The 27,019-nt window shown below is 38.6% G+C and overlaps 1 protein-coding gene across 5 annotated transcripts in view; it reads left to right on the top strand.

Moving 5' to 3' along the window:
- Positions 1-27,019, top strand: part of PLD1 (phospholipase D1, phosphatidylcholine-specific) — a 199,164-nt gene that overhangs the window by 45,243 nt on the left and 126,902 nt on the right. For 4 of the 5 annotated variants that reach the window (XM_012733922.1, XM_012733914.1, XM_004674964.2 and 1 more), the window contains exons 2-4: positions 22,297-22,487; positions 22,722-22,849; positions 26,723-26,868. In XM_012733922.1, the coding sequence (XP_012589376.1) occupies positions 22,328-22,487; positions 22,722-22,849; positions 26,723-26,868 (434 nt within the window). In that variant the 5' untranslated portion in view covers positions 22,297-22,327. Of the gene's footprint in view, positions 1-10,515; positions 10,590-22,296; positions 22,488-22,721; positions 22,850-26,722; positions 26,869-27,019 lie in introns of all 5 variants that reach the window. The other variant, XM_012733915.1, reaches the window with a different exon arrangement.

Below are 27,019 nucleotides of genomic sequence, written 5' to 3'. Positions count from 1 at the left end.
ACTCACCAAATGGTTAAGGAACATGTGCAGCATGCCTGGCATGTCAGGGTAGGTAAGTAATGATTCAGTGGCAGCACTTTAATTTCAGCAGAATTGAATTAGTTCACTTGGGGGAGTCCCTGGATTTGCAATTAGTTCTAAAATCTTTGGTTCCAGGACCAGTGCTCCACCTGCCCAGCCTATCTGCTCCTTGGTGGTCTCTAATGTTGGGTGGCCATAATAAAGCAAACCTAGTTTCAGATCACTTTAAGTGAAAATTATGCACTGAGTCACAGTGGTCTCAACATGTTCAAACTTTTGAAACTGAAAGTGAGGTGTGTTTTCTTCCTTAAGTGTGAGAGAATTATCTGTGAGCATGGAAACTGAAGATCAGGTTTTTGTTCAGTTTTATTTCTTATCAGCTGAATTGTGCTTGATCAACTGGAATTGCTCGATATCCAAATATAGTTTACTATCAGTTTCTGTTGTGATGGATCAAAATCACAGCAAATACCTACCCTCCAAATTTGGCAGTTATCTTTTAGTCTGATTTTAAAAGACCTCTGTTGGACTAACAATGACTTAGCTTATTTTTATAATACAGATTAAAATTGCACCCTGTCTCTCCAACAAGCAACTGGCACAAAAATATGTGTGGCTGTGAGGAGCTGGGTAGGCCAACCTTTCAGCCATTATTTGTGCTTTTGTTTGGAACCTTCTTGTGAGAAGAATATTATCACTGACTTAGCATTTACCTTTTCTTTAATTGTTGCTGCAGTGATTGAGACTTGCCTGCTTTTTTTCTGAAATTCTCTATTTCTTTTTGTGATACAGACTATAATTTTAAAAGAGATACTAGTTGGGTTGTAACTATCATGTTTGTGGAAATATAATAATCTCAATTACCAGCCTTTGGATATTAAAAACAATGGAATTAAAGCAATATTCTGCATAGGCATCACAAATCATGTTCTTCAGTTGCTTGATAATGTCATTTCCCTTTTTTGTCCAGTGGTTATAAGTAACAAATTGTCTGTTTTTTTTTTTTGATAAAAGGTATAAAATGATTTTTCTGCTGTAGGATCACAGCAAATAACTTGCTCTTCCTTTGTGTATGGACATAATGTTGATTGATTTTTACAACTCTGTTTATTATTCCTTTTTCTTTGCAGATTTTTTTTAATTGACTTCATGGTAATATTATCCACGAGCCATAAAATTCATCCATTTAAAGTATACAATTTGAAGATTATTAATAAACTCACAGACTTGTCTTTGTAGTACATATTTTACTTCCTTTCTACTGTGTTTTTCCAAACTCCTCCATATTACCATTGTTTTAATGATTTTTTTTATCCTACTGACAGTTTTAGATAGATGTAGGTACCAAACCAGTAGATTAAGATTTAGTTAGTAATTTAAGGCACTTCCTGATAACATTGTGGTTTTTAAACCATGTATTAGTAATGGTTTAATGATGAATAAATAATCTGTCAATGATAGATAACATGTTTCTCTTTATGTCTGTTCTTCACCTCCCTAAACCTCACCCTCCATACATATCCAATGTAGCTTGCTTACCTTAAATATTGCGTTTCTCAAATGTGACAGAATGAATTCTGATGATTCCAGTAAGATATTACTTTATACAATCGAAAATCACTGCTCTCAGTGGTAACTTTATTAAAGAGAGAGGCATAAGTTTTCTGTTTAGCCCAGTATCTTTTTTATTCGTGAAGAAACACCATGTCTTGTTGGGTAATAAAAAGATAACCAATTAAAAGTGATGTTGCTTAGCCTACAAAATCCTATTTTACTTAGTACAAATGTACTGTTATTGACTACTATTTAGTTCCAGGCCTCCAATATCAAGAGTAAGAAATGGAAATATTGTGATTTAATCTAAATACCTTAATATAAATAGCCTGTACCTTATACCCATCTGCATGTACTTTTTTTCATTTCCTTAACCTTGCATGGTCATGAAAATAAAACATAATAGTCCATTGAAGAGCTATTTAGAATTAGCAGAATTTATTAATAGATGGAATTGAGAGAGGGAAAGCATTGCTAAAGATGAGTTCCAGGTTTCTGTCTATACAGCTGGAAAGGGAAGTGGGATGGAGGGGCTGGAAAATGACAAATTCTCTTCTGATCATATTAAGTTCATCCATTGGGGGTGGGTAGAAACAATAACAAGACTGGGAACAGTCACTAGAAATTCAGTAGACACTTCTAATTATGAATATAGTGAAGGTCTCTGGCTTTAGGGAGCTCCCAGGCTTCCAGGGGAGATAGAGCCCCAGTGGAATGAAATATACTCAATGGAGATACTCTGTGGGCGTTGAAGAGGCACCAAAAAAAAAAACATCGGCGTGTATTGTAACTATTAGAATGAGTGAGAGTACCCTAGTGGTGAATAGAGGAGGAAAGAATGACCTGGGACCACAAAGAACACTAGCAGGTTAGTGTTGAGCAGCAGAAGAAAAACCTCACCGAAGATTCTGTTTTAATGGCCAGAGGGAAGGAAGAAAACTAGATAATCTTGGAAGCATAGCGAGAGAAGGTTTTTGTAAACTTGAGTCAAGGATTATGCAATAAAACAGTTTAGTACAATACGAAGGTGGAGGTGTTCTTTGAATTACACACTTTGAAGGTGGTTAGGAATTTTGGTGAAAGTTGGTTGAGTGTAGAGGTGGAAGCTAGTTGTAGTGGGTTGAAAAATGAAGGATGAGGGGAAATATAAAGAGCAAGTAGACAACTTTCTTAAGAACCTGACCTTGAAAAGGGGGTGGGAGATAGCTGTATAGACTCAGCTGAGTTCAGAATCCATAAATATTGGTCCTTGAATTTAAATGCTTTTTGTGCACTCATATTTAGAAACCTGGGATAGTAACTAAGAAGGTGTCGGTGTGGATTGGCCCAGGATTTTTCTAGGGAACTGCAACAAAACACAGTGGGACAAACAATTACAGGAATTTGACAAGCGGGCATCAGAGTGATGAGCAGGGTTATTGAGTCTGGAAGGACAAAGGGGAGTTAACAGTGTGTTAGAAATGCAGTAGTTGTTGGGGATCAAGGGTTTTCTTGGCTAGAAGTTGACTTCATGGTGTTCTCACAGCTAGTGAGCTGATTTCCTGGTTTTCGTAATGAGTGAGTCATAGGGCAGGGTTGCTGCCATTTCATCATAAACCCTGAATTTTAGATGGTTTGCAAGTTTGGTGTGAGAAGATGATGCCATTAATCATGTACATTCATCCATCCTACCAAAGTTATTCTGATTGCATTTTTATCTTTTCTAGATTTAAACAGAATCCATTTACATCCCCTCTAGTAAGTTGCTTAGGCACAGACAGGCAGACTGGTTTCAGATGTCAGGTTTTAATGAGGAAAGTTTGGAGAGTTCATGTAACCTGAATGTGAGGACATTCAGGGAGTAGAGGAAGCAGGGAACGTGAAGTTCAGAGGTTAAGATTTGAGTTTCAGACTTACCACTTACACGATAAAGCCCTGGCCAGACTTCATCATTTGAGCCACTGCTTTTTCATCTGCAAAGAAATTTAAAAATAATACTTTTTGTCCTGCAGGATTACTAGGTAAATGAAGTAAGAGTTGTATGTGAAAAATATTTTGTACTCTGGAAAGAATGCACAAACCCTCATTTTGTCACAAGTTGAGCTGTTCTAAGTTTACCCATATTTATTCATTTCTCATTTTTCCATAAACAGCTACTGAGAGTCCAGTAGATGCTAGGTTCTGGGGGTCTTGAGATGGCCTTTTCCTTCAAGGATTTCAGAGTCTCCTAGAGGGAAAGACCAAGTAGAAATGAAGGTTCCCATTTGACTCTCCAAATGCTGTAAAAACCCTGAGAGTATCGAAAGAAGCCTGAAAGTCAGGGAGGCTTCCTGGAACTTGAGATGAGTCCCAGGGGTGCTAGGTGTTAGTCAAGCATAGAAGGAGACAGGGGGAAGGTGAAACTTCAAAGAAACAGCTGTAAAAGAAACTGCAAAAGAAAGGCAAAATTGTGGCAAGCCTGAGAGGTCGGAGAGCATGGAATATGTTTGTTTCATTCCAGCTGAACAGGGAGATATACTAACTTCAACACCTTCATGATGAAGTCACAGTGAGAGAGAAGTGGGATAGAAGGAACATCCAGGTAATGAGATGCTTGAGAATGTTTTAAATGGTAATGAGGGAAAACCGACATCAGTAAGAGAGGTTGATAAAGGAGTTAACCCACCAAGTTTCCAAGTTGGAAACTGGCACTGGTGGAAGGACAGGTGGGAGGGGCACCCTCTGCTGTGGTGGTGGGGAGGAGGCAGACACACAGGTGAGGCAGTGACAAGAGAGCACCTTCCTGAAAGGCTCTTTTTTATAGTCAAGTAAGATATGTGATGTTGTTTTTGTATTCCCAGTGTGTACGGTGGCACACAAAACATTGGTGTGCTCCTGAAATACCTGTTGAGTGAGTTACCATCATCCAGAGTAGCCTCTTGAGAAATCCCACAACGCTGCATATCTGGGGTAAGGTGGCGTGCCAGCCCGGTGGCACGGCAGCCACCCAGCTCCCTGAATTTTGTCTTCCTGTTTTCCATTTCCTGTGAGCACTGATGAGTCCATGTGCATCTGGCTCTCAGGGAGGTCGCAGAGGCAGGTGTCACTAGAACAGCTTTGTTCCTTAGTGACAGTCATGGGAATGGTGCTTTCTTGAGCAAGGACCAACTAGTTCTCTCCCAGTGAGAGTGGCAGTCCCTCCACACCCACTGCCAGAGGCTGGCTGTGGCTGAGAAAAAGCAGATTATCCTGCCTGTCTGGTCCTCTTTCTTGCACATTTTGGACTTGGTTCAAAGTTGCATTATTAGGAAAGAATCTGCTCCTAGAATAGATTTGTGAGTCTGAAGGGTACAAAAAGAGGTCAGAGCTTCCCTCTTGCCTCTCCTTTATCTCCTTGGATTTCTCTCTGCTTTTCAGTGCATTGAGGGGGTTGGGGTCAAAGAATACCAAGATCATCAGTAAATGTTACTGGCCAGGTTTTATATCCACTGGGTTCTTCATTTTTTTTTAAGTGATAAGCCCATTTAAAAAATATTTATTTATTTATGCATACAGAACTGGGGTACAGGTCAGAGGTACAGGGGCAGTGAGATGATTCACCAGAGACAGAGTGGGAGCTGAACAGGCTGATCAATAAAGTACACTCCTGAGGGGAGCAGTGGGTGAGACAGGAGAGGTCTGCTATGCCATGTGGATCACCTCTGGGCTTGGCGATAGAAGTATCACTGAAGTGTCTGGCTAGATTGCAGTGCTGCATCCTAAACCCTTGCACCACCAGGGAGGGCCCAGGTTCTTCATTTTAAAGATTGTATCTGTATTTCTTAGCCAATGTGTACCACCCAAAACACACACCATCCAAGTTTAGTCAGTTCATTTGCATTTGTTTTGTGTTCTTTCCAAATATACGCATACACATGCTCACACACACACACACACACACACACACACACAAGGAGGCAGGCATGCATGCATACAGAGCAGAGGCATTACCAACTGACGATGTAATTCACTTTCTTCATTTACTTCACTTCTTGTCAGCAAATGCTAGAGATCTGGTAGAGAGATCTGGTATGATCTAGTCTTTATGTTTTATAGGGTTTCAAAGCTACCAAGACCTTCATGGTCCACAAGTGTCAGTGATAATATTGAGGCCCAGTGAGAAAAGTGGGCTGCGATTACTTTCGTGGTGATGCTTTGCCATGTGGGTGTCATTGGAAAATTCTGGATAAAATTCAAGATATTGTCAATATATATTCAATATAGCATCCTTGGTTTCCTAAGGATCACTCAACTCTGAAAGGATGAAAAAGATATAAACAGATGACATTAGTAAAAATGTTAGATTTGTTTGATGGAGACCAAAGAAATGAAAATTAGAGTTTTCTACTTTCTACGGTTTGTTTGGCATTGAGTAGATATGATTGTTACCAGGCTTTGATTTTTTTTTTTACCTCATTTGATTGGTGTATAAATGGTTGATGTACATTTTCTATTACTGGCACCAATAGTAATGTTTATATTTATAATATCCAAGGTGATTTTGAACTCTTGCTATATGGTAAGTGCTGAGTTAAGTATCTCATATACGACATTCCCTCATCCTATTGGGAAGTTTGGCCCCTATTTACAGATTAGAAAACTGAAATTCAGAGAGCCTCAGCATAATTTAACTAAAGAAATCCTGGTTACAAGACTGATAAAAGGTGGAGCCAAAAAGAGCCCAAGTTCTCACCGAAGGCAGGGGGGAACTCAGGGTCTGTACATTGGTTAGCTATTCTGTAGCAGAATAGCTACAGAGCTGCAGTGATAAGAAGCTGAAAATAGGTGTCTTGAGACAGTATAAACTTAGAAGATTCAGAGCTCTCATTGAATTTTTAATTGATTAGTGTTTCTTTTTTTTATTCAGCAAAAAACTTTGTTGGTTTCCAATATACATCTGTGGGCATGACCCTGCTTCCTGTCCGTAAGAGATTATTATCACAAATATGAGGCAAACCTCTGAGATACAAGCTACCATAAACAGAAGCCAAGTTCAAAGCTCACTGAAGGGAGATGTTACCTCATCTTTTGGGAACTGGCTGTGCAAAACTCAGAACAATTTTAGTACAAGGGAGTGCAGAGTTTCATGACATAGAGAAGTGGAGAGGGTGTTTCATGAAACAATGAAGTTATATGAGGGGGGGAAAAGGCAAGAATAAATGGACAGTTCAGTGTGTATTTATCAAACACACATATAACTGCTATTGAGGTCATTAGTCAGATCTGTGCTGGTCACTGCACCAGCTGGTTCCACGTGCTCCATCTCAGTGCCCAATCCCAATCTCCAGCATGACCACTGTCCTTTCATTTGTAGTTTTATCATCTGAGCATGCATTCCTAGACAAAAGAGTTTAATGTTGATTGTTTTATTTTCTTATTTGACTATATTTTGAACCACTTATTATTTATTTTCTTACATCACTGTTAATTTAGGGACAGTGTTGGATTTCTTCCCTTCAGTGTAACCCCTGTTGTTCTCTTACCACAACAGCATCTGTGACCCATCTTCAGAGTCCTGTGCTATTTCCTTCCTTGTTTGGACCTCTCTTCCCCCTCCCCTGCTGTACACCTCAGATCTATGGTCAGCTTACAAGTTTTGTTTTTTTTTCCTGATATTTTGTTTGGTCTCTCTAGATTCTGAATATAAGCAAAACCACCCAATATTTATCTTTTTCCTTCTGACTTATTTTACTTAGCATAATCTCCTCTAGCTCCATCCATAAAGATGCAAATGGCATGAGTTTATCTTTTTTGATCACTGAGCAGTATTCCATTGTGTATACATACCACATCTTGATTCACTAATCTGTTTTGGGTCATTCAGTTTGTTTCCACATCTTGAACTACTTCAACAACTTCCCTTATAACTTTTCCTTGTAATTTTCTATTGAAGAACCCAGATCATTTTACTGTACTGCTGTCCTTGGTCTGATTGCATCTTCACAGTACAGTTGAGCATTCCCCTCTGTATACTGTTTTCCCTATGTATTGGCTGTTAGATCCAGAGACCTGATCAGACTCAGACTCCATCCTAGGATCAGTTTAGCCAGATAATAGCCAATTAGGAGAACTTAAGAGATCAGATAAGAAAATACCTTTAATACTATGACAATGAACCTAGGCTATGGCCTGTGTATATGAGGGAGGTGTGGGCAAGTAGCTATAGGTATTTCTATAGATAATAGGAGGTGGGGAGACTTGAGGGAACCAACATTGTAAGTTTTAGAGCCAAGAATAACATCTTTTAGACTGTCCTTCCCAGACACATTTCTATGTAGGAGTGATTCTCTTGATCATACATTAAATGTGTGAAATCTGGGTATAATATACAGATGTTTGATTGTTATTTTCTGTAGAACTATGATATATAAAAAAGGCTGCTAAGAAATTCCTATAATGGCCCTCCCTGGTGGCGCAGCGGGTTAAAGCACAGCACCAAGAAGCTGAAACCACTTCCGCATGAGTTCGATTCCCACCTGCCCCAGAGATGACCACATGGCGAGGCAGACCTCTCCTGACCTGCCCGCTGCTCCCCTCAGCAGTGTACTTCGTTGATCTGCCTGTTCTGCTCCCGACTCTGTCTCTGGTGAAGTCTTTCACCACCCCTGAGTCTCTGGCCTGTACCCCAGTTGTGTATGCACAAATAAATAAATCTTTAAAAAAAATTAAAAAAAAAAGAAATTCCTATAAATGCTTTGTAAATGGAACTGTAATAAGGAATGATAAGTTCATGGTATAACTGCTTTTAAGAGTAACATTTTACATATTAGAAGAATAAGCATAGGGATAGACATATGAGTCTTAAATCAATAATTATAAAAGGAAAAAATCTGAGAAGATGGTCTGTTGAAAAAGAATTATATTTATATTTAGTTTTTAAGGAAATAAAAATTATGCTCATTTTTTTTTCTAAAATAGCTAATTGAAAAATGTTCCCACCATTAGCAGGGCAATAACCTGGAATTAAATGGAATTTGGGAATGTTCTCACAAGTATTATTTCTGAGAGTCCTGAGGAACTTCTTGGTTTCATTATTCAACTTTTTTACTTTTTAAAGGTCAGATGTTTATAATAATAGTTAGGATGTACTTAACACTTACTTTGGGCTAGGTATTATTTTTAAGATTTTATATTTCACTAACTTAATTCTCATAATAACTCAATAAAGTAGGCATAATTACTACCTCCCTCCCCCCCCCATTCATTTTAAAAATTAAGAAACTGAAGTACAGAGAGATTAGATTTCTTGTCCAGATTTACACAGCTAGTTAGCAGTGGAATGGAGATCCAAACTCAGAATCTATGTGACTCCACTATACTTCCCCTCAAGTAGAATCCACTGATGGCTGAGGCCAGTGGTTCAGACTTTGCCTTAATAGGGAGATTACATATCTATTTTCAAGCTGAAATATATTCTTCTTTTCATGAGGATATAGGTTTAAGCCTGAGCTCCACTATAACCTGTACCCAAATAATCTGGCACAGCATCCTTTCCCAATTTGTAACTCAGTTTACTTACTTTTCCTATGCAGATGACAAAAATATATCCTTTCCAGAATATTTTGAAGATCAAATAAAATCAAATCTAGGACAAGTTAACAGAAGTAAAATGGTGTTTCTTCTATGTGTGATAGATGACATTGTGACTGGTACAGTGTAGAGACTCTGGATTCAGCTACATTCCTCTCAGGAGTTTATTTGCTTTTGAACATGAAGATAACTTGACTGAAATCAAACTCCAAATTCTACCCTTACTGTGGTGGGCAGCTGTAGAAATTTCTGTTGAATTCACTTTGTACTTTCTGATTTGCTTTGGCACCTACCGCATACTTGCATGGTTCAAATTCTCTGTTAACAGAACAATCCCCACTTTATAGGATTTCTCTTTTCAATTTCCAGCTGCTATTATACTTGCGAAGCAAAAGGAGTGATTTCTCAAGTCAGTTAAGATTATGGATTTTATGTCTAGGTTTTGTTTATCCAACTTGGCATGAATTGGGTCTGCCCTCAGACAAAAACAGTGACATTCCTTTTTCTTAAATGTAAATTTTCTTCCAGCTTGTTTTTGGTTATTCTTTAGGTAGGTTTTTTTTTTTTTTTTTCTGAATTTTTAGTTGTTATGAGGTGGCTGATCTAATAGAAACTATACTTCTTTTATGGAAAGCTGGGAGATGTGATCCTGAATAATTTTTATATAAATCTTTTTTTAGCTACCACAATTCCATACAGTTTTTTTCCAAAGATGCTAAACCTAGTTCTTCAAGTCTCTTTTAAATTGGTAATGTTGTCCTTTGAGACTCTAGTTTTATTGTACAAGTCTCACTTTTAGGCCTTTGACTTCCATAGTCCTGGTATCATGTCCTGTTAGTCAGTGGGTATGAACTGTATCCCAGACCTTTCACTCAACATCAAAGTCATTTGGTTTGTTTCAGTATACCAGCTGACTTGAATTTATTTCTTCATTTTTTGAAACTAGAGGCTTTCTTTCATTATTATTTTTCTTGCTATGACCTCTGCTTTTATCTTAACTATTTTATAAAAATGATTACAATTTGGCCCTCCCTGGTGGCGCAGCGGGTTAAAGCACTGCACTGAGAATCTAAAGCCGCTTCCGCATGAGTTCAATTCCCGCCTGCCCCGGAGGTGACCACATGGTGTGGCAGACCTCTCCTGACCCACCCGCTGCTCCCCTCAGCAGTGTACTTCGTAGATCTGCCTGTTCTGTTCCCCACTCTGTCTCTGGTGAGGCCTCTCACCGCCCCTGAGCCTCTGGCCTGTACCCCAGTTCTGTATGTACAAATAAATAAATCTTTAAAAAAAAATGATTACAATTTATTCAGTAAAATCTGTGTTTATAGTGAGAACAGTATACCTATATTAGCTTAATCTGATTTGTTTCCAGATGTTTGTAACAATTGTTTTTTGTTTTTTGTTTTTTAATAGTGGACAGCATCAGTGCACCTTTAGGCTGTAACATGGGCTGCCAGTTCCTGCATTCAGGAGAGAACTGAGTTGTGGTATGGATATGCAAACTTTGGGCAGAGATCCTGTAGCCCTTAGAATAGCTGAGGGCATAGGAACAACTCATGCTATTTCGTATCTACTATATAGCTCATAGTCTAAGCCAATCACCATATAGTATTTCATTTTTTTTTAAAGATTTATTTATTTGTGCATACAGGCCAGAGGTGCAGGGGTGGTGAGAGGATTCACCAGAGACAGAGTGGGGCACAGAACAGGCAGATGGAGGAAGTACACTGCTGAGGGGATGAGGGGAGCCGAGGGCTGGTTAGGAGAGTTCTGCCGCACCATGTGGTCACTTCCAGGGTGGGCGGGGTTCGAACTCATGCTGAAGTGGCTTCAGCTTCTCAGTGCTGTGCTTTAACCTGCAGTGCCATCAGGGAGGGCCTAGCATTTTATTCTTACTATTCTTCACTTTAATTGTATTACTTCCCCTTTCACACATTAGAGAACTGAGACTTAGTCATAAAGTTAACTTGTTTCAGTATAAGAAGAGTCAGATTTCAAGTTGTTTGAAAACCATAGACCTGTGGCGTTCTTCTGACTCAACGTTATTCCTAAAGTAATTATATAGATGGGAAAATGGAGACTTTACCATGTTTATCAGCATTCTTACCAATATTTGAGAGAGCTTATTAGTGCTGGAGAATGTCTAGAGGAGTTTCACATGTGTATTTGTCAACTCCATTCTTTTCATAGGTGAAATTTATGTATGCTGCACTCTCTATGATGCCTAAATTCACACTAAAGGGATTTATTTGCCTGCTCCTTTGGAGTAAAGTGGAAGCAAGGATTACAGAACTTTAGACAGAAATAAGTTGAATAGTCAAAGTCCGTCTGACAGTATAGTCTTTTAGCTAATTGGGCTGTCATCATAGGGTATAGAGATCAATTTTTAAAAAAAGAGAAAAGTAATGATAGTAGAAGTAAAATTAACTAAAAGGAATTATAAGAGGAAAATATATAGCAATACAGGCTCACATAAAGAAACAAAAAATAACTCAAAGAAACAACCTAATCTCCTACCTTAAAGAACTGGAAAAAGAAAGCAACAACAACAACAAAATAACCAAAAAGCCAGTAGAAGGCAGGAAATAATAAAAGTCAAATCAGAAATAAATGAAATGGAACTTAGAAGTAAAATTAAAATCTAGGAATTAATATCTTTAGCTTCTAGGTTAACGTGTTCTTATCAGAAATGTGGTCAGCAATAAAAACTAATTTAATATTGTTAACCAATGAAAGAAAAAAATTCAAGTTCATTTTAATACAGGTTAGCTCTATTTTATTATGTTTATATATTGCTCACTCACTGATTCATTGGTGGCCTAAATCTTCTTTACTGAGAAGAATATTTATATCATTTACTTAGCATAATTTATCAACCAGAATAAAATGTGTCCCTATGAATTAATATATACTTAGCTTTTTTTCCCTTAAAGATCCATCACAATATATATGTTTTCTATACTTGGCCATTAAAAATTGAGTAGTCATTTGATACTGATGGATGTTATCTTTAGAAGTGTGGCTACAGTTTTTCAGCAATATTAATACCTTTCTTTTTATAAAGAAATTTCCTTCTGGCATCCTAAGTAAGTCAATTCAGTAGTACAAAAAGCTCTTACCTCTCTGCTCAGTAACTTCTTTTTTTTTTTTTTAATTTTTTAAAAAGATTTATTTATTTATTCGTACAGAACTGGGGTACAGGCCAGAGATGCGGAGGGTGAGAGGATTCACCAGAGACAGAGTGGGGAGCAGAACAGGCAGATCAACGAAGTACACTGCTGAGGGGAGCAGCGGGCGGGTCAGGAGAGGTCTGCCTGGCCATGTGGATCTCCTCGGGGCAGGCGGGGATCAAACTCATGCAGAAGTGGCTTAAGCTTCTTTGTGCTGTGCTTTAACCCTCTGCGCCACCAGGGAGGGCCAATGCTCAGTAACTTCTTAGCAAACTTTGGAATCAAGAGAAATCCCTCAAATACAAGTGTTTGTGTGTGCATTGTGATTGATAGCAGTATCAGAGGAACAAACACTGGAACAATTTTATTTAGGTACTGCCTCAGCATCCTCATTGAATATTTTTTCAGTTTTTTGATGGGGTTTATCTCCTGATTGGGACAACTTAGATTCTGTTGTTTTCACTAACATTTTGTAATACTAAAAGAAGAATTTTTTCTAATGATGTGTATGTTATAAAATCCTAAAGACAAACATCTGCAAATTAATTCCAGTTACTAGATGAGGAAGTTGAATATTCAAGAGATTTTGTCCCGGTTCATCAAAGCAAAAATAGGAGCAAATCAGGCAGTCTCATAAAGTTGCTGTGTGATCCTGTGGAAGTCACTTAATCTGTCTGTGCCTTCAGTTTCCTTGTCTGTAAAAACAGAGTAAGAATAATATCTTTTCATACAACTATTGTAAAGATAGGTTGAATTAGTGCATGTGGTGCACATAGATTGCTGTTTAGCACAGAGTAAACAGGGAGCTTACTTTCTTAATTATCACTATGAACTTTAGCAGAAAATGGATTTCTGTAAGAAACAGGGTGGCTCAATGGTTTATGCTCAACAAAAGTTTCCTGGATAATAGGATCTGAGCTAAGTTTGCGTGGTAGACTTACTGGGAACAAGAAGAGTGTGGGGAAGGAAAAAAGGGAGGCAAGGAAGCATGGAAGGTGGTGCATTTTCTGGCTGACCATTGAGTCACAAGAAAATCCACCAGGCCTTGGCCATGTAGAGCAGTTTCCATATTGGTTGTGTGGTATCAATGTGCTCAGCACAGGAGAAGATATGAGAAGCGTGCATCTCAGTCCCATATCACCTTCCATCCATCTCATAGGTTGTGCAGTTGCTTCCTCCCATGCATCCTCTGAATTTGGAAGCCTCAGGATGAGCCAAAGCTTCTGTCGGTCTCACCTGGGCAAGTGGGGTCGGGTGCTGGAGCCAGCGTAGCTTCCCTAGGTTGTGTCTGAAAGCTCTGCTAAAGCCCTGCAATCAGTCAGGACAAGGACAAGATGGCTGGTGGTGTTAGGAGAAGATGTGAGAGTGACAGGGATGGGGCTATCCATAAGCTGGTAATAGAGGCTGGGGAGGCAAGTGAGAGGGCCCATTGAAGTAGTTGCTGCATTGAGGCCAGCCCTGACGTTCACAGCTGTGCAGTCTTAGGAAAGTGCTGTGCCCCCAGGTCCTTGGTTCTAAATGAGATTGTGGTGAGGATTAGAGGTAATAGATATAAATGGTAGATAATATTCTTTTTCACCATTTTTTAAATAGATATAAATTTTCCATGACCGTTGAATTTGCCTCTGGAAGTAAAACATCTGTTTGAATTAAAAGATGTGACTGAGATGATCTCCAAGAAGCAGGTGCTGCTGCAGTGAAAGCAATATTTAACCCTGGGGTGTGTCAAAGAAAATCACAATGAAAGCTCATGGCAGAAAGTATGGATCATCCAAGGAGGTCAAAAACTTAGAGAAAATCATGAAACCTGAGAAATGATCTTATACCAAAAATTGCCATATAAAATTGTTGCTTTATTTCTGGTTTTAGCTAGGAAATGGAGAGAACTTGGTTTTTATCTCATTTAAAAATTATATTTATTTATTTATGTATACGAGAACTGGGGTACAGGCCAGAGATGTGTGGGGGCACGGGGACTCTTTCACCAGAGAAAGAGTGGGGTAACCAACAGGCAGATTGATTGAAAAACACTGTCGAGGGAAGCAGCAGGAGAGAGGTCTGTTTTGCCATGTAGGTCACCTCCCAGGTCAGGGATCGAACTCATGCTGTGGTGGCTGTGGATCTCTTCATAGTGCTGTGCTTTAACCCTTTGCACCTTTAGGGAGGCCTGTAACTCATGTTTTATGGACACAGTGACTGTAAGTGATTTAGCACAATCATCTGCAGTCATGACTTCTATGAAAAGCAGCATCAGGCAAGAAAAGCAGCATCAGTATTAAAGCCAAATGGAAATATTAACATTTTTTCAGAAAAGGAGAAGAAAGAGGGAGCTTGCTGAGCTCTAGAGACTTCATGATCAGATGAGATATAAAGCTCTGGTAGAGAATATTGTTAGGGACTCAAAACTCCCATCTCCCAAGTCTAGGACCAAAGGCTATGTGCAGGTGAAGGGATCAGTTGAAGCCACCTCACAGCACATCTCATTTTCTTGGCATTGGTGCAGGTAGAAGACGGACACAGAACAGGCCTGTGGCTTTAGAGGCAGCCAAAGTGGTGCTGACCACTGACTGACTCAATGTGTCACCTCAATCAGCCTGTCTCATTATCTGAGAAATGAGGATAATGACAATTCCCATGAAAAGCCCTTAGCACACAGTTTCCATAGCAGTTTCACTATCTTATTTGCTGTTATTTCCACAACTTCTCTTTTTCTTGAATGTTCTATTACTCCCCAGGGTTCTTTTAGCCAGAAGCTTTAAGATCTGAGATTATCTGTGGCATATGAGAGAAATGACATTTCTTTGTGTCATTCACTGGATACCCTAGAGCCAATGAATTTTTTTTTTTTTTGTCAATACCTCACTGTTTGTCATTTAGTCAACAAATATTGAGCAGTGACTCAGTGAGTTACCAAAGATGGGCGATCACGGCTCTCTCCTTCTTTTCTTCCTCACATCAGCTTCTCTGTCAAGTGGGAAGATCCACATGTCCATAAGACTGGATCTCAGTCTAAAGGCTTCTCAACCTAAGGATTGAAGGGACAGCCATGAACCTATGAAAATGCATGCAAGATACTGCGTGTGAGCATGTTCCTTTTCTGGGGATGAGGGTTCAGAAATTGCATTACAGTCACAGAGGTGTCTAGACTCAAAGGAAGTAGAAACCCCCACAGTGGGTGCAGGCACTCAGTGCTCCTAAAAAAGGAAAGATGCATACACAGCCCTGGAGAGAAGGGCTGAGGCCGGAAAGAGAGAAGGAGGAGGAAGTGCCCTAGTTGGGTCTGGCTGATGAAATCCCTCGGTGATTGTTTTTGTTGGGCTGGGCTTACTGGTTTCTCTACAGTTGGTGTAGTCTAGACCAGACATTTCAGAACTGGCTGAATGGGAGTATCCCATTCTTAAAGTAGCCCAGCCAGAAAGCCAGGTGCTAGATGACACGTCAGTAAGAGGTGAAAGGCAGGGCATTTGCTAGCTTTTCAACCCTGAAAAATACTGGAATGAAAGGAACTCTTCTAAGATATTTTTAGGGCTCACCTTGGAGTTAAATTAAAATTAGCATTAGCAATCTATATTACTTTTGCCTAAAGATGTATATGTATTGCCTCCCTGGCTTCCCTCAGCTCCCTGAAATGGGAAACATGGGTGGCACTATTTCCATTTTCCAGAACAGACATGGAAACCCTGGAGGTTGTAGTTGCCAGGTTACGGGGATAGTAGGAATAGCAGGAACCTAGGTCACCTGATCTGCTCAACAACACTGACATTTCATGATCTGTCCAAGATGTATAATAAGTCCTTCATTGATATTTGTGGAACTAATGCTCTTTAAACAAAAAAAAAATCAAATATCCAAGTAAACATCAGGAGTCATATTTTTTATGCTACTTTCTCAAAATATGTAATCAGGAATATATAATATGATAATACCATTTACTTTATTTAAAGTCAGCTAAGCTCAAAAAATATTTATCCAAGTAATATTTATCTTACTTTGCCACTAGAGATCAAGTTTAGTACTTGAATCCACATCTGTGATTTTTTTACACTTCAGGGCACATCAAGTCAATTCTGTATAAATCACTGCTGTTTAGTGCATTTTGGAGCTTATGTAGCATGGATTTGCCAATTAATTTTATCATAATGAAAAATGGGAAAACAAGAAATCCCCGTGACTGAGTTTGGTTTTAAGTGATCTAATAATACTTCATTTCACATGTATGCATTATGACATGATTTCTGGTTTAGATATTCAGTGTGTATTTCTCTTGATATACATAAATAATATAGAAGAAAATATGGAGGGCTTTGCCTATTATGCTAGCAAGGGGAGGAGCAAGAAATAAACTGTATTTATATTCATGGAACAACTTTGAGTTTTTGTTATTATTGTGCCTTTTTAAATTCTTTTATTCGAAGGATATATACAGTAAGGAGATAAGGTCTTTTGTTGTCCTTTCTTCCTGACACTGTCAGTTCCACCCCAGCCTTGAAAAGGTAGTTGGACTTTGGAGCCAGAGCAACTAGCTCCCTGCTTGCAGGAGTGTGACCCTGGGCAAATTTTCCACTCGTTCTAAGCTTCTTATCATAAATGTGGGGCAACACTTTGTATTGCAAGGATTCACTGAGATACTACAATTAATCTCTTTATAAAGTGAATGGCAAATAGTACATATTTGGTAACGATTAACAAATGTGAATATCTATTTTAATTTATAGTTATAGTGGACTGTACTTTGGCTAAAGCAGTGTTAATATTTGTACAATCTGAAATGAAAACTATCTGCTGCCTGTGATGTTTCTACTTCCTAATCTATTAAAACGAGATCAGAAGAAAACTCGAGATTTCTCTGATTTTACCACTTAATGACTACAGGTAATTAAATATTCCCTGCAATGAATTTTAATTCTAGTATTCAATACCAGAAAGGAGGGGAAAAAACCCTCTTTACTTCCCAGATACAGAGGCAAACAGAAATTAAACACAGCTGCTCTTATTGCTCCATGGCACGATCTCTTCTTGGTACCAAAGAGATAATGATCTTGCAGTATAATTTTATAAGGAGGTAACAAAATCAAGTGCATTATCTCAAATGTAAACATTGAACGGCGTGTCCCAAGGCTGGTTAAGATAGGTTGTAACTGTGGCAAATGCTCATCCACTATTATAGATTATTTTAGATGAAAGTAAACATTGGCTAATTAACATTTGACAACATAGGAGCATAGCTCCTATGAGCTTCTAGCTTGATAGTCAAGAAAGAAGCCAGAAATACAATTATTAATGAAAGATCAACACAAAGTAGCCATGGACGCAGCTGAAGGCAGTGATGGACAAATAATTGGGCATTTTCTATGGTTAAATAGTAAAATTATAACAAATAATTGACCAAATAAGGAAGCACTCTGAGTTCACTGAAATTCTATGTGATTCTATAACATCTTATTAACCATCTAAATGAATCATTAAGAAGAAATTCAGCAAGCCATTAAGATATACTATTTCTATAAATATGACTGTGGGGTTATTATGATCTCTTTCAAGGTATGGTGATTAGAGAACATCTTTTATTGTTTGGGAATGTCATATAAAAGATTGACTTATAGCACTTAACTTATTTATTTTATCTTATAAAATAAAATCAGTACTTATGAGCCTCTGTAAACAAGTCCTTGGCATTTTGGAAGAAGGCAAATCTGCTTTATAAAGACCATACCTTGAGCAAGTTACTTCTAAATCTTTCAGAATAATCCACAAGTAATAGTTTGTATCTTTGTCAATATTAAATAACATAAATGTGCAAAGTTTCTTTTTTTTTAGATTTATTTATTTATGCATACAGATTGGGGTGCAGGCCAGAGGTTCAGGGGTGGTAAGAGGATTCACCAGAGACAGAGTGGGGAGCAGAACAGGCAGATCAACGAAATACACTGCTGGGGGAGCAGCGGGCCAGACAGGAGAGGTCTGCCGTGCATATGGGTCACTTTCCCGGCAGGGGATCCAACTCACACTGAAGCAGCTGCAGCCTGCTTGCAGTACTGCGTCCTAACCCGTTGTGCCACCAGGGAGAGATATATGTGTGAAGTTTTTACTTATACATATTAAACACTTGAGAATGAATTTTAAGAGACCTTCTTTTCTCTATCAAAAGTTTTTCAAAAGTAAATATACCATTTTCTTTATCTGAAATCAAATTTTTGTTTTAGTTTGAGTCAATGGTTCTGTAGTGGTTAGCCTGATTAGCTGACAATATGTAGGTCACTTTAACCTCTGAATATCTTCAAATTAACATACATTTTTAACACTTAACACTTTGTCTAAAAAGAAAGTCATTTGGATAGCTGTTGTTTTCTTGTGCTATGCTACAAAACTTGGCCAAGTTAACCACAAATCTGTTGAATGAATATAAAATGCCTATAGGCTCTACAGATTCACAAGTATGAATGATATGTAACTTCTTGTTTTTCCTGTCTCATTGTCTCTATATTTCCTTATGCCTTTTATTTTAAATAAAGTAGTACCTGACTCATGACTGGATCAAATAAGTAGTAACTGAATTGAGAGAAAAGGAAGTATTTTCATTGTGACATGAGACAGCAGCTCTTCAGGGAAGCCAGGGTGGTTCCTGACTAAATTTTCCAAGTTAAAAAACATTTTGTCACCTGCTTCTCATGCTCATATGAAAAAGTGCTTGGGTTAATTTGGGAAGGGGGAATAGAGATTTTGTTGATCACATTAAAAAGGAAGGCAGAACAATTAATGGCATCATTTTTAAAAAAGATTTATTTATTTTTATGCAGACATAGCTGGGTACAGGCCAGAGGTGTGTGTGTGTTGGTGGGGGGGAGGTGATGAGAGGACTCACCAGAGACAGAGTGAGGAGCAGAACAGGTAGATGTACTGAAATACACTGCTAAGGGGAGCAGTGGGTGGGTCAGGAGAGGTCTGCCAAGCTATGTGTGTCACCTCCCTGGCTGGGGGTACCGCAGTGGCTGCAGAGAGGTTCATAGTGCTACTTTAACCTGTTGCGCCACCAGGGAGGGCCCCTTATGGCATCTTTTACCTGTAGTTAGGGATTTAGTATTAAAGGAATCCTAGAAAAGAAATGGCTCTACCTCCTTAATTTACAGAGGAGGAAACAGAGGCCTGCAGAATTTAATTGTCTTCTTCAGGGGTGCTGAGCTACAAGAGGAACTCATCTCTTATTCTTTCCTTTTGAGTCAGTTCCTAAAGGCATTTGCCAGAGGAGAGCTGGTTTCTGTTGGAGACCAGCTCCAACTTTTGAGGTGTCTGGAGGTAGGACAGGCAGGACCCTAAGATGGGAAGGTGTCGGCGTGCAGAGATTCCAAGAAGGGGAGAGGGAGTGAGGAAGACACGGGAGTCGGAGTTGGGTGCAAATCTTCCTGCTCATCTTTTTGCAGGTCTTTATTTATACTGTTTAGCAAGATTTAGTTACAATAATGCCTTAGGTAAGTTAATAAGAAACCGACATAAAAGTTTCAAAGGAAGAGGGAAACAATGCATCTTTTTCCTTCTACTTTATGGCACACTATACTATACATCTTTGTGATAACTTTCATGTATACGGATGTTTAACTGTGACTTTAAAGGATCAGGGTCTGGGAAAGGATGAGCTGTTAGCAAAGGATTTAAGAGTCCTAGAGAAGGAATAAATTGTGTTAGCATAGTCGTCAGTGATAGCCTAAAGAGAAGCTAATGGTTAACTTAAGGTTAGCAGAGAGTAGCTAGTGTTTGTTTTAGGAAGAGGTTAAATAAGACTAGCAGAGAGTAGTTAGTGATAGTTTTAGGAAAAGAGTAAATTAAGAAGAAGTTACATAGTTGTGCATTAAGCAAAACCTGTGTTGATAATGTTAGGAAATTGTCCATGGGTCCTTATGCCCTGAGAGTTATCTTAAGAATCGCTTTTTGTCAAAAGACCAAAGAAGTTTTCCAGGAATCTTGATGCTCTGGGGTCTTATCTCTCCAGGAGCTTGCCTTTTGTCTTCAGCCAAAGGAATTTCCTGCCCAGGAGCAGCTCAGCTTGTACTTTGCCCAGGCCAGGTAGCCAATTTAGAGCTAAGGCAAGCCAGTTACAAACTGATGTTGCTACAATATTTTTTGATATTACGATTATACAAAAAAGGGAGGTCATAACATAAGTTAGCAGTGGAAATTCTGATATTTCAGAGCTTTTCCCGAGCTATCCGGAATCTGTCAGACGATAGCCGTTGCATAGCTTGTGTCAGGTTTCACTAAAACTTCCTTTAATTCAAAGGACATTTTACATATTTATGAAAAGTAGACAGGAAGAGAACATTGGTTTTGGTGTCAGACAGACCTGTCTACAACTCCCTTTTCTTTACTAGCTCTGTGACCTTTGACAGACAGTTCAAATTGTTGGTCAAGTTACCTAGTCTTTACATGCCTCAGTTTCCTTACTTCTAAAGAGCAGGTCACTAACCCTTGGTCATCTTCAAAATAAAAGTAACAAATTTTCATAGATTTATTATTGATGATAAATGGGACAATATACTTAACAGATTAACACCAAACCAGGTACATAGTAAAGCAATCACTTCACATGAACAATTATAATATAAAACAGAAATAGAAGAACAACTAAAGAGTAGTGAAAATGGCAAAAATAGTCCTGTATTTTGTTAACTGAAGGACACAAATTTGACTCTAAGCTTTCTTTCAGCCAACTTAGAGATAGACATATGATTGATTATATAGTTCACAGAGAACGTAGTTATGGTAGTTAAATATTACCTGGCCAAACCACAACCACCCTTCTCTACCCCATCATTTGATTTCCAAATAATGTCTTTATACACACACAAGATTCTGAAGACTTGTTTAGTTACACTAAGGGATCCCCAACTTTGCCTGAATTCCTTCTTAGCATTTACCACAGAGCACCTCCGCTCCCTCTCCCTCTTTTTTTGATAATACATGTAGGAAAGGGACCCAGTTAAGAGTCTCCTACTTAGCACATGTTGTTTTCAGAAAGTCCAGTACCTGCATGAGTCCACCAGTGGATCTGGGTTATATTGTTTACTTCCCTCACCCACTATCATGCATTCCTTAGTCAAAGTGACCACCTTATTTATCTTTACATACTAACTCATTTGTATCCCACAGTGGTGGGGGCTGGTGTTTGTGACTTGCAGCCATAAGTGAACATGTATAGAGAAGTTATTGGCATAGGGCCTAGCTATAATTGTTGTTATTTTTTTTTTAATCCAACACTGATGCCAGGATTTAAGGCTTAAATCTTAGTATTTTAAATGAAAAATAAAATCTTTATTAACTTTCCTTCCTGGGTACTGATGTGCAATGACTTGTGTTATTAAATGTTGGAATGAAATAGAATTGGTTTTCTTTTAAAAAGGAGAGAAGTATAATTCTAGCATGTCAGTATATTTTGGAGTAGGTATACTTATCAATTGCCTTTCCTGACCTGTATATCATTGTAACTCACGGAAAGTCAGGTCAGAATCTCATATCTCAAAAAGATAGAATTTCTACCTACAGAGGAAATGTAGAAAGGTATCAAAATATATTCTTAATCTGTATATTGAGGTTATTATAAAATGACCTAAATTTTCATTAGAAAATGCTTACATTTCTTTATTTGATGTGATACTTCTCTTTCCATGTACTTATTAGTGTGAAAATCAGCTCATCTTCTCTAAATATCTATTCCCAAACCAGTGCAGCATGGCCCTCCCCTCATTTATCCAAGTTCATAAAACTGCATGAGAGATACAGTGGCACATATTCAGTGTGCTGTTTCTTTTCCTTTCTTGTTTACAATTAAGGGCCTTAGTCTAATTTAATTTATAAGCTAGGAATCCTTTAAATGATAAACAGGAAACTAAATGAGAAGATTGAGATAAGGAGCTCACACAGTGCCAGCTGACTTGCTTTCTGTGTGGTAACTAGGCTTGGATTCCAACTGTAGAATAAATAGGGTTGAAGTTGACCAAAACAGTGTTTTCCTAACCATGTTCTTCTTTTCCAGCCCCTCTGCTCTTATCCTTTCTGAAACCAACATGTCACTGAAAAATGAATCAAAGGTAAACACATCTGCACTGAAGAAAATTGCTGCTGACATGAGTGATTTGATAGATAATCTAGACACACGAGAGCTCCACTTTGATGGAGAGGAGGTGGAGTTTGATGTGTCACCAAGTGATCCCAAGACACAGGAAGGTAAGGACTGATAAGTTAAGCCAGAAGAGTTTGTTGGATTGCTTGGCAGAGTATATGTGTAAAGTGCCGGGAAAAGTATGGCTCCTTCCTGCAAATATTATAACATTGGGCTGAATCATTAGTTGTTTTTCTGTTTGTTTCAGTATATTATAATTCTTTAAAAAAATGCCCATGAAAGTCAGGTTATACTAATATCATGATTTCTTGTAATAATTTTGCCGATTTATTTTTTAGAGAGTATCCCATTCTCTGCTATTTATGAGACTCAAGGATTTAAGGAACCTAACATACAGACCTACCTCTCCGGCTGTCCAGTGAAAGCTCAAGTTCTCGAAGTGGAGCGCTTTACATCCACAACAAAGGTTAGAGTCGCTATGGATGGACTCATCTCATATTTGGCAAGAAATTTGAATTAATGTATTGACTTCCATTTAATTCTTCCTGAATATTACTGTATTTTTTGTTTTCTGTAATAATTTCCACATCCTCATCATCTCTCCAAATTCAAAGATCCAAGTAAATGTCAAGGCTCATTTTTTAAAATGTCATTTTCTCAAAATATGTCACCTAGAGCAATATACAAGGTTAACATATTGTAAAGGACCACTGCTAGTCTTACTCACGCCCAAATTTTCTGTTGAATTTGGACTCTTGGATGTCAGATATATGTCAGATATATGTCAAAGAATAGTTTGGCTTTCCTAATATTGGTTGAGCAAAACAATGATGCTCTGGCTCTAATTAAGTAGACAGACAGACAGACACACACATACATACATACATAAAAGGAGCTGGGCTGGCCCAGCCAAAGCACTGCTGAGAGAATTCCATGGGCAAACTGTGTCCCTCTCTTTGTTTCTAGCATCCTGCACTTTCTGTCTCATTCACATTTGCTCATCAAACACTGGAAAGACTTTGGGAATCAAATGTTTTTATCAATACACATAAAAGAAAAAAGCATACATTGTTAAAAAAAAAAGAACAATGATGTGAAATATCGTATGTAAATAAATATTTAATATATATAAAATACTTACACAATATGTATTTTGTACATGTTGTACAATATGTACAATATGTTGTACAATATGTAATGTATATATATACTAATAAAATGTCTTTATCAAGCAAAGTGCTCCCGTTTGAAATGGACTGGTGAGGGGAAGACATGAAGGCAGCTGGGTGTGCCCTGGTGCTGCCTGGTTTCACATTGGTCAAGTCTGACAGTGGGGGACTTTGCTACAGGTGTTGGCCTTTGTCCCTTCACATCAATCGCTGGCCACTGTCCCAGAGGAAGTGTTTTATGGTTCGTGTTTTTGCTGGGCAGGCTTGCCTCCTTGCCTTCTTGATTGTGGAGGCTAGTAGGTGCGGCCTTGGTGCTGATGGTTTTGCCTGGTGCTCTGTCCTGACCTACCTCGGTGTCCACTTTTTATTCAGGTTTTATTTAGGTTCTTCGTATGAGTAGGCAGTATAGTCACTTCCATGGTTCATGTCTCCTGAAGTACCACAGAACACAGATTACCTAGAAATATCTACAGAGAGATGACCTTTGCCTTCCTGTTTTGCCTAACAGCTTATAAAATGAGAGGCTATACCAGTAGGAATGGGGGGTGTTAAATACACAGACTCCAAGGCCAGGCCACATGGTTTAATTTCTGCCCTTGCCTTGTAATCTCCTGCAAGATACTTTATAAGGATTTAGTAATACTAACAGTGTTATACACATAGATTATATATCATACCCTCCAAGAATACATTATATACTACCATGGATTATTATTACAAGGTATCTCTTAAGGTTGTTCATAAAGATAAACATTCAAGCCAGCTATCAGACTGCTCACACTCTCCTGTTAGTCAAGTAAGTTTGGTTTAGTTCTGTTTTAAATTTAATACTATATGAGAAACCAAAGAATCATTCTTACTCTACTTAGTGTTTAGTCTACTCAGACTAAACTCAGACTAAATTTGTGTGGTGTGAATGTGATTCCATGTATACACAAATAACATTTTCTGATTCCTGAATACATTTTCATGCCAGCTCAAGGCCGGGCACTCTCTTTGCTACCTCATGACAGATGGCACTACCTGCCTTTCCTGGCTGGAGCGCTTCTGTTTGCCCCTCTAACCCTCCCACCACCCTCTTCACTCTGCTCACTGTCCCTTGAACTCTCCTGCCTTGTCCTCTGGAAGCACTCAGAAAACTAAGAACCAAGATAGGTCATTTGGATGATCCTGGACCTGCTATGTCCCTCATCCAAAGGCACCTGTTCCCCAAGACAATCTTATTCTCACCACGCCCTCCTTCCTGATTTTAACACCTTAGTTGTATTGAGACTAGGGATGCGTGGGTGAGCCCCAGGTTAGTGTCCACTTTTTGTGATTTCCTTACCCCTGTCACACCTTCCCAGGAAGTCCTTTTATTAAAGCCCCACAAAGTATCTTAATTCAAAAGAATCCCAGCAGTTCAACGGGGAGGTTTGTTGATAGATGTGACTCTTGACTGATGCTTCACAGCTGGCATGCTATACTGCAGGAATTTAAACCTTCAAAAAGTGTGCGACAGCTGTTTCCTTTGTACCATAGGACTCACAATTGCTAAGTGTAGTGTCAAAATTCCAGGTTTATTTGTGAGGGCTAAAACTTGACATTTGGAATATTTTATAAGGCTTCATTTTTTTAGATTGAGAAGTAAAATCCTGGGAAATGTGGTGGCTTACCTAACTTGTATAAATTTTCTTGTTTGACTCATTTTAAATTGAGCATTGTTCTCTTGAATGCAGTTTGTGATCACTCTCAGTTTTGCTGCATCCTTTTCTGTAACAAGATGATGCTATAATGTCCAAGGGGAAAGGCAGCAAATAATATTGAACACCAAAACTGTATTCCTACAACTTCTGGTTACAGATCCTAACTAAAGTCAAAGCAAAGGTGAGATGTAAAAATTTGCTAGTGATCCCATTGGATTCCAGGTTTATAAGCACAAGTTGCATGGACTCACATGCTTGTGATTTTATATACTATCTCTACATAGAGTGGTCTTAAAATGTCTACATAGAGTGGTCTTGCTTTAGAAGTGAGCAAAATGTCAAATATCAGTAATGAAAGGCAGCCAGAAGTCACCCAGAGATTGCTGATACCAGAACCAGAATAAACTAGCAGAACAGGAGACTTGTTCACTCTCTTATCCCCAGCACCCATGATGTTTAAATCTCCCTGCAGGGACCAGTGAATTGCACGTAGTTCAGAGTGCAAACCACCTTCACCACACCAACTTCCTTGAAAATCTTCTGTGCTTTTCTTTTTACTGTAGCAAAACTACTAGTGCCTCTGATTGAAAGAATTTCCTAATCTCTAAGATATAGTTCAGTTTTAATAAGGAGTGTTGAAAATTTCTAAAATGAAGATTGATTTTGGTTAAATTTCAGGAAAATGTTTTGTATGTAGGAAGATCTTTTACTCCTTTCCTTCTAATCATCCTGTATCTTCCCGGCCACTGGTGGCACCTCAGGGCAGGGAGATGTTGTAGACAAGACAGTTCCAGGAATGCGTCTCAGAAGAGACAGCATTACTGTCACTTGTGATGGGGCCAATGTTACTGCTTCCATTTTTCTGTTCACTCAGTGTGCTTTGGACAAACCCCTCATGGCTAATTAATCACTCTGTCTCCTTTACCCAATTTCTGCTTCCAAGGGTATTGTGTGTTTGCATTTGGAGCAATAGGATTTGTAGGGGTTTGTCTTTGGTGTGATTCAGAACTTGTCTCCTACATACATATTTTAAAGATTTATTTATTTATGCATACAGAACTGGGGTAGAGGCCAGAGGTGCAGGGGCAGTGAGAGGATTCACCAGAAACAAAGTGGGGGTGCAGAATAGGCAGATCGACGAAGTACACTGCTGAGGGGAGCAGCGGGTGGGTCAGGTGACCCTTGTGGATCACCTCCACGGCCGGGATCAAGCACATGTTGAACTGGCTTTAGCTTCTTAGTGCTGTGCTTTAACCCACTGTGCCACTAGTGAAGGCTCTGTCTTCTATATATTTTAACATGAACATTTAAGAAAATATTACTTTTGTAATCAGTTGTTTTAGAAAAATTTGCCTAAATACATACCCAAAATATGTAGGTTGGATTAAAGGTATTTCCAATTACTTATTAATGAGCTTTTGTTTATAAGAGATTTTGAATTTTTTGTTATGTAAAATACCAGCCGTTTTCCATTTATTACCATAGGGACCAAGTATCAATCTTTACACTATTGAATTAACACATGGGGAATTTAAATGGCAAGTGAAGAGGAAATACAAGCACTTTGAAGAATTTCACAGAGAGCTGCTCAAGTACAAAGCCTTCATCCGTATCCCCATTCCCACCAAAAGGTAATTCTCCCAATTAATTATAAAGTTATCCCAGTATGCAAGTGGGGTGGAAAGAGATTCCATTTACATTATGGGTTATCTAATCCTTTTGGATATCTTGAGATTAAAAATATGGCTATTTTACAATTGAATGGTCCCTTTTAAAATTAGC

The sequence above is a fragment of the Condylura cristata genome, unplaced genomic scaffold, assembly GCF_000260355.1.
Source record: "Condylura cristata isolate star-nosed mole 26May11 unplaced genomic scaffold, ConCri1.0 scaffold00003, whole genome shotgun sequence".
NCBI classification, from domain to species: Eukaryota; Metazoa; Chordata; class Mammalia; order Eulipotyphla; family Talpidae; genus Condylura; species Condylura cristata.
Note: the sequence above shows the minus strand (reverse complement) of the source record. Positions and strands in the feature narration are given on the sequence as shown.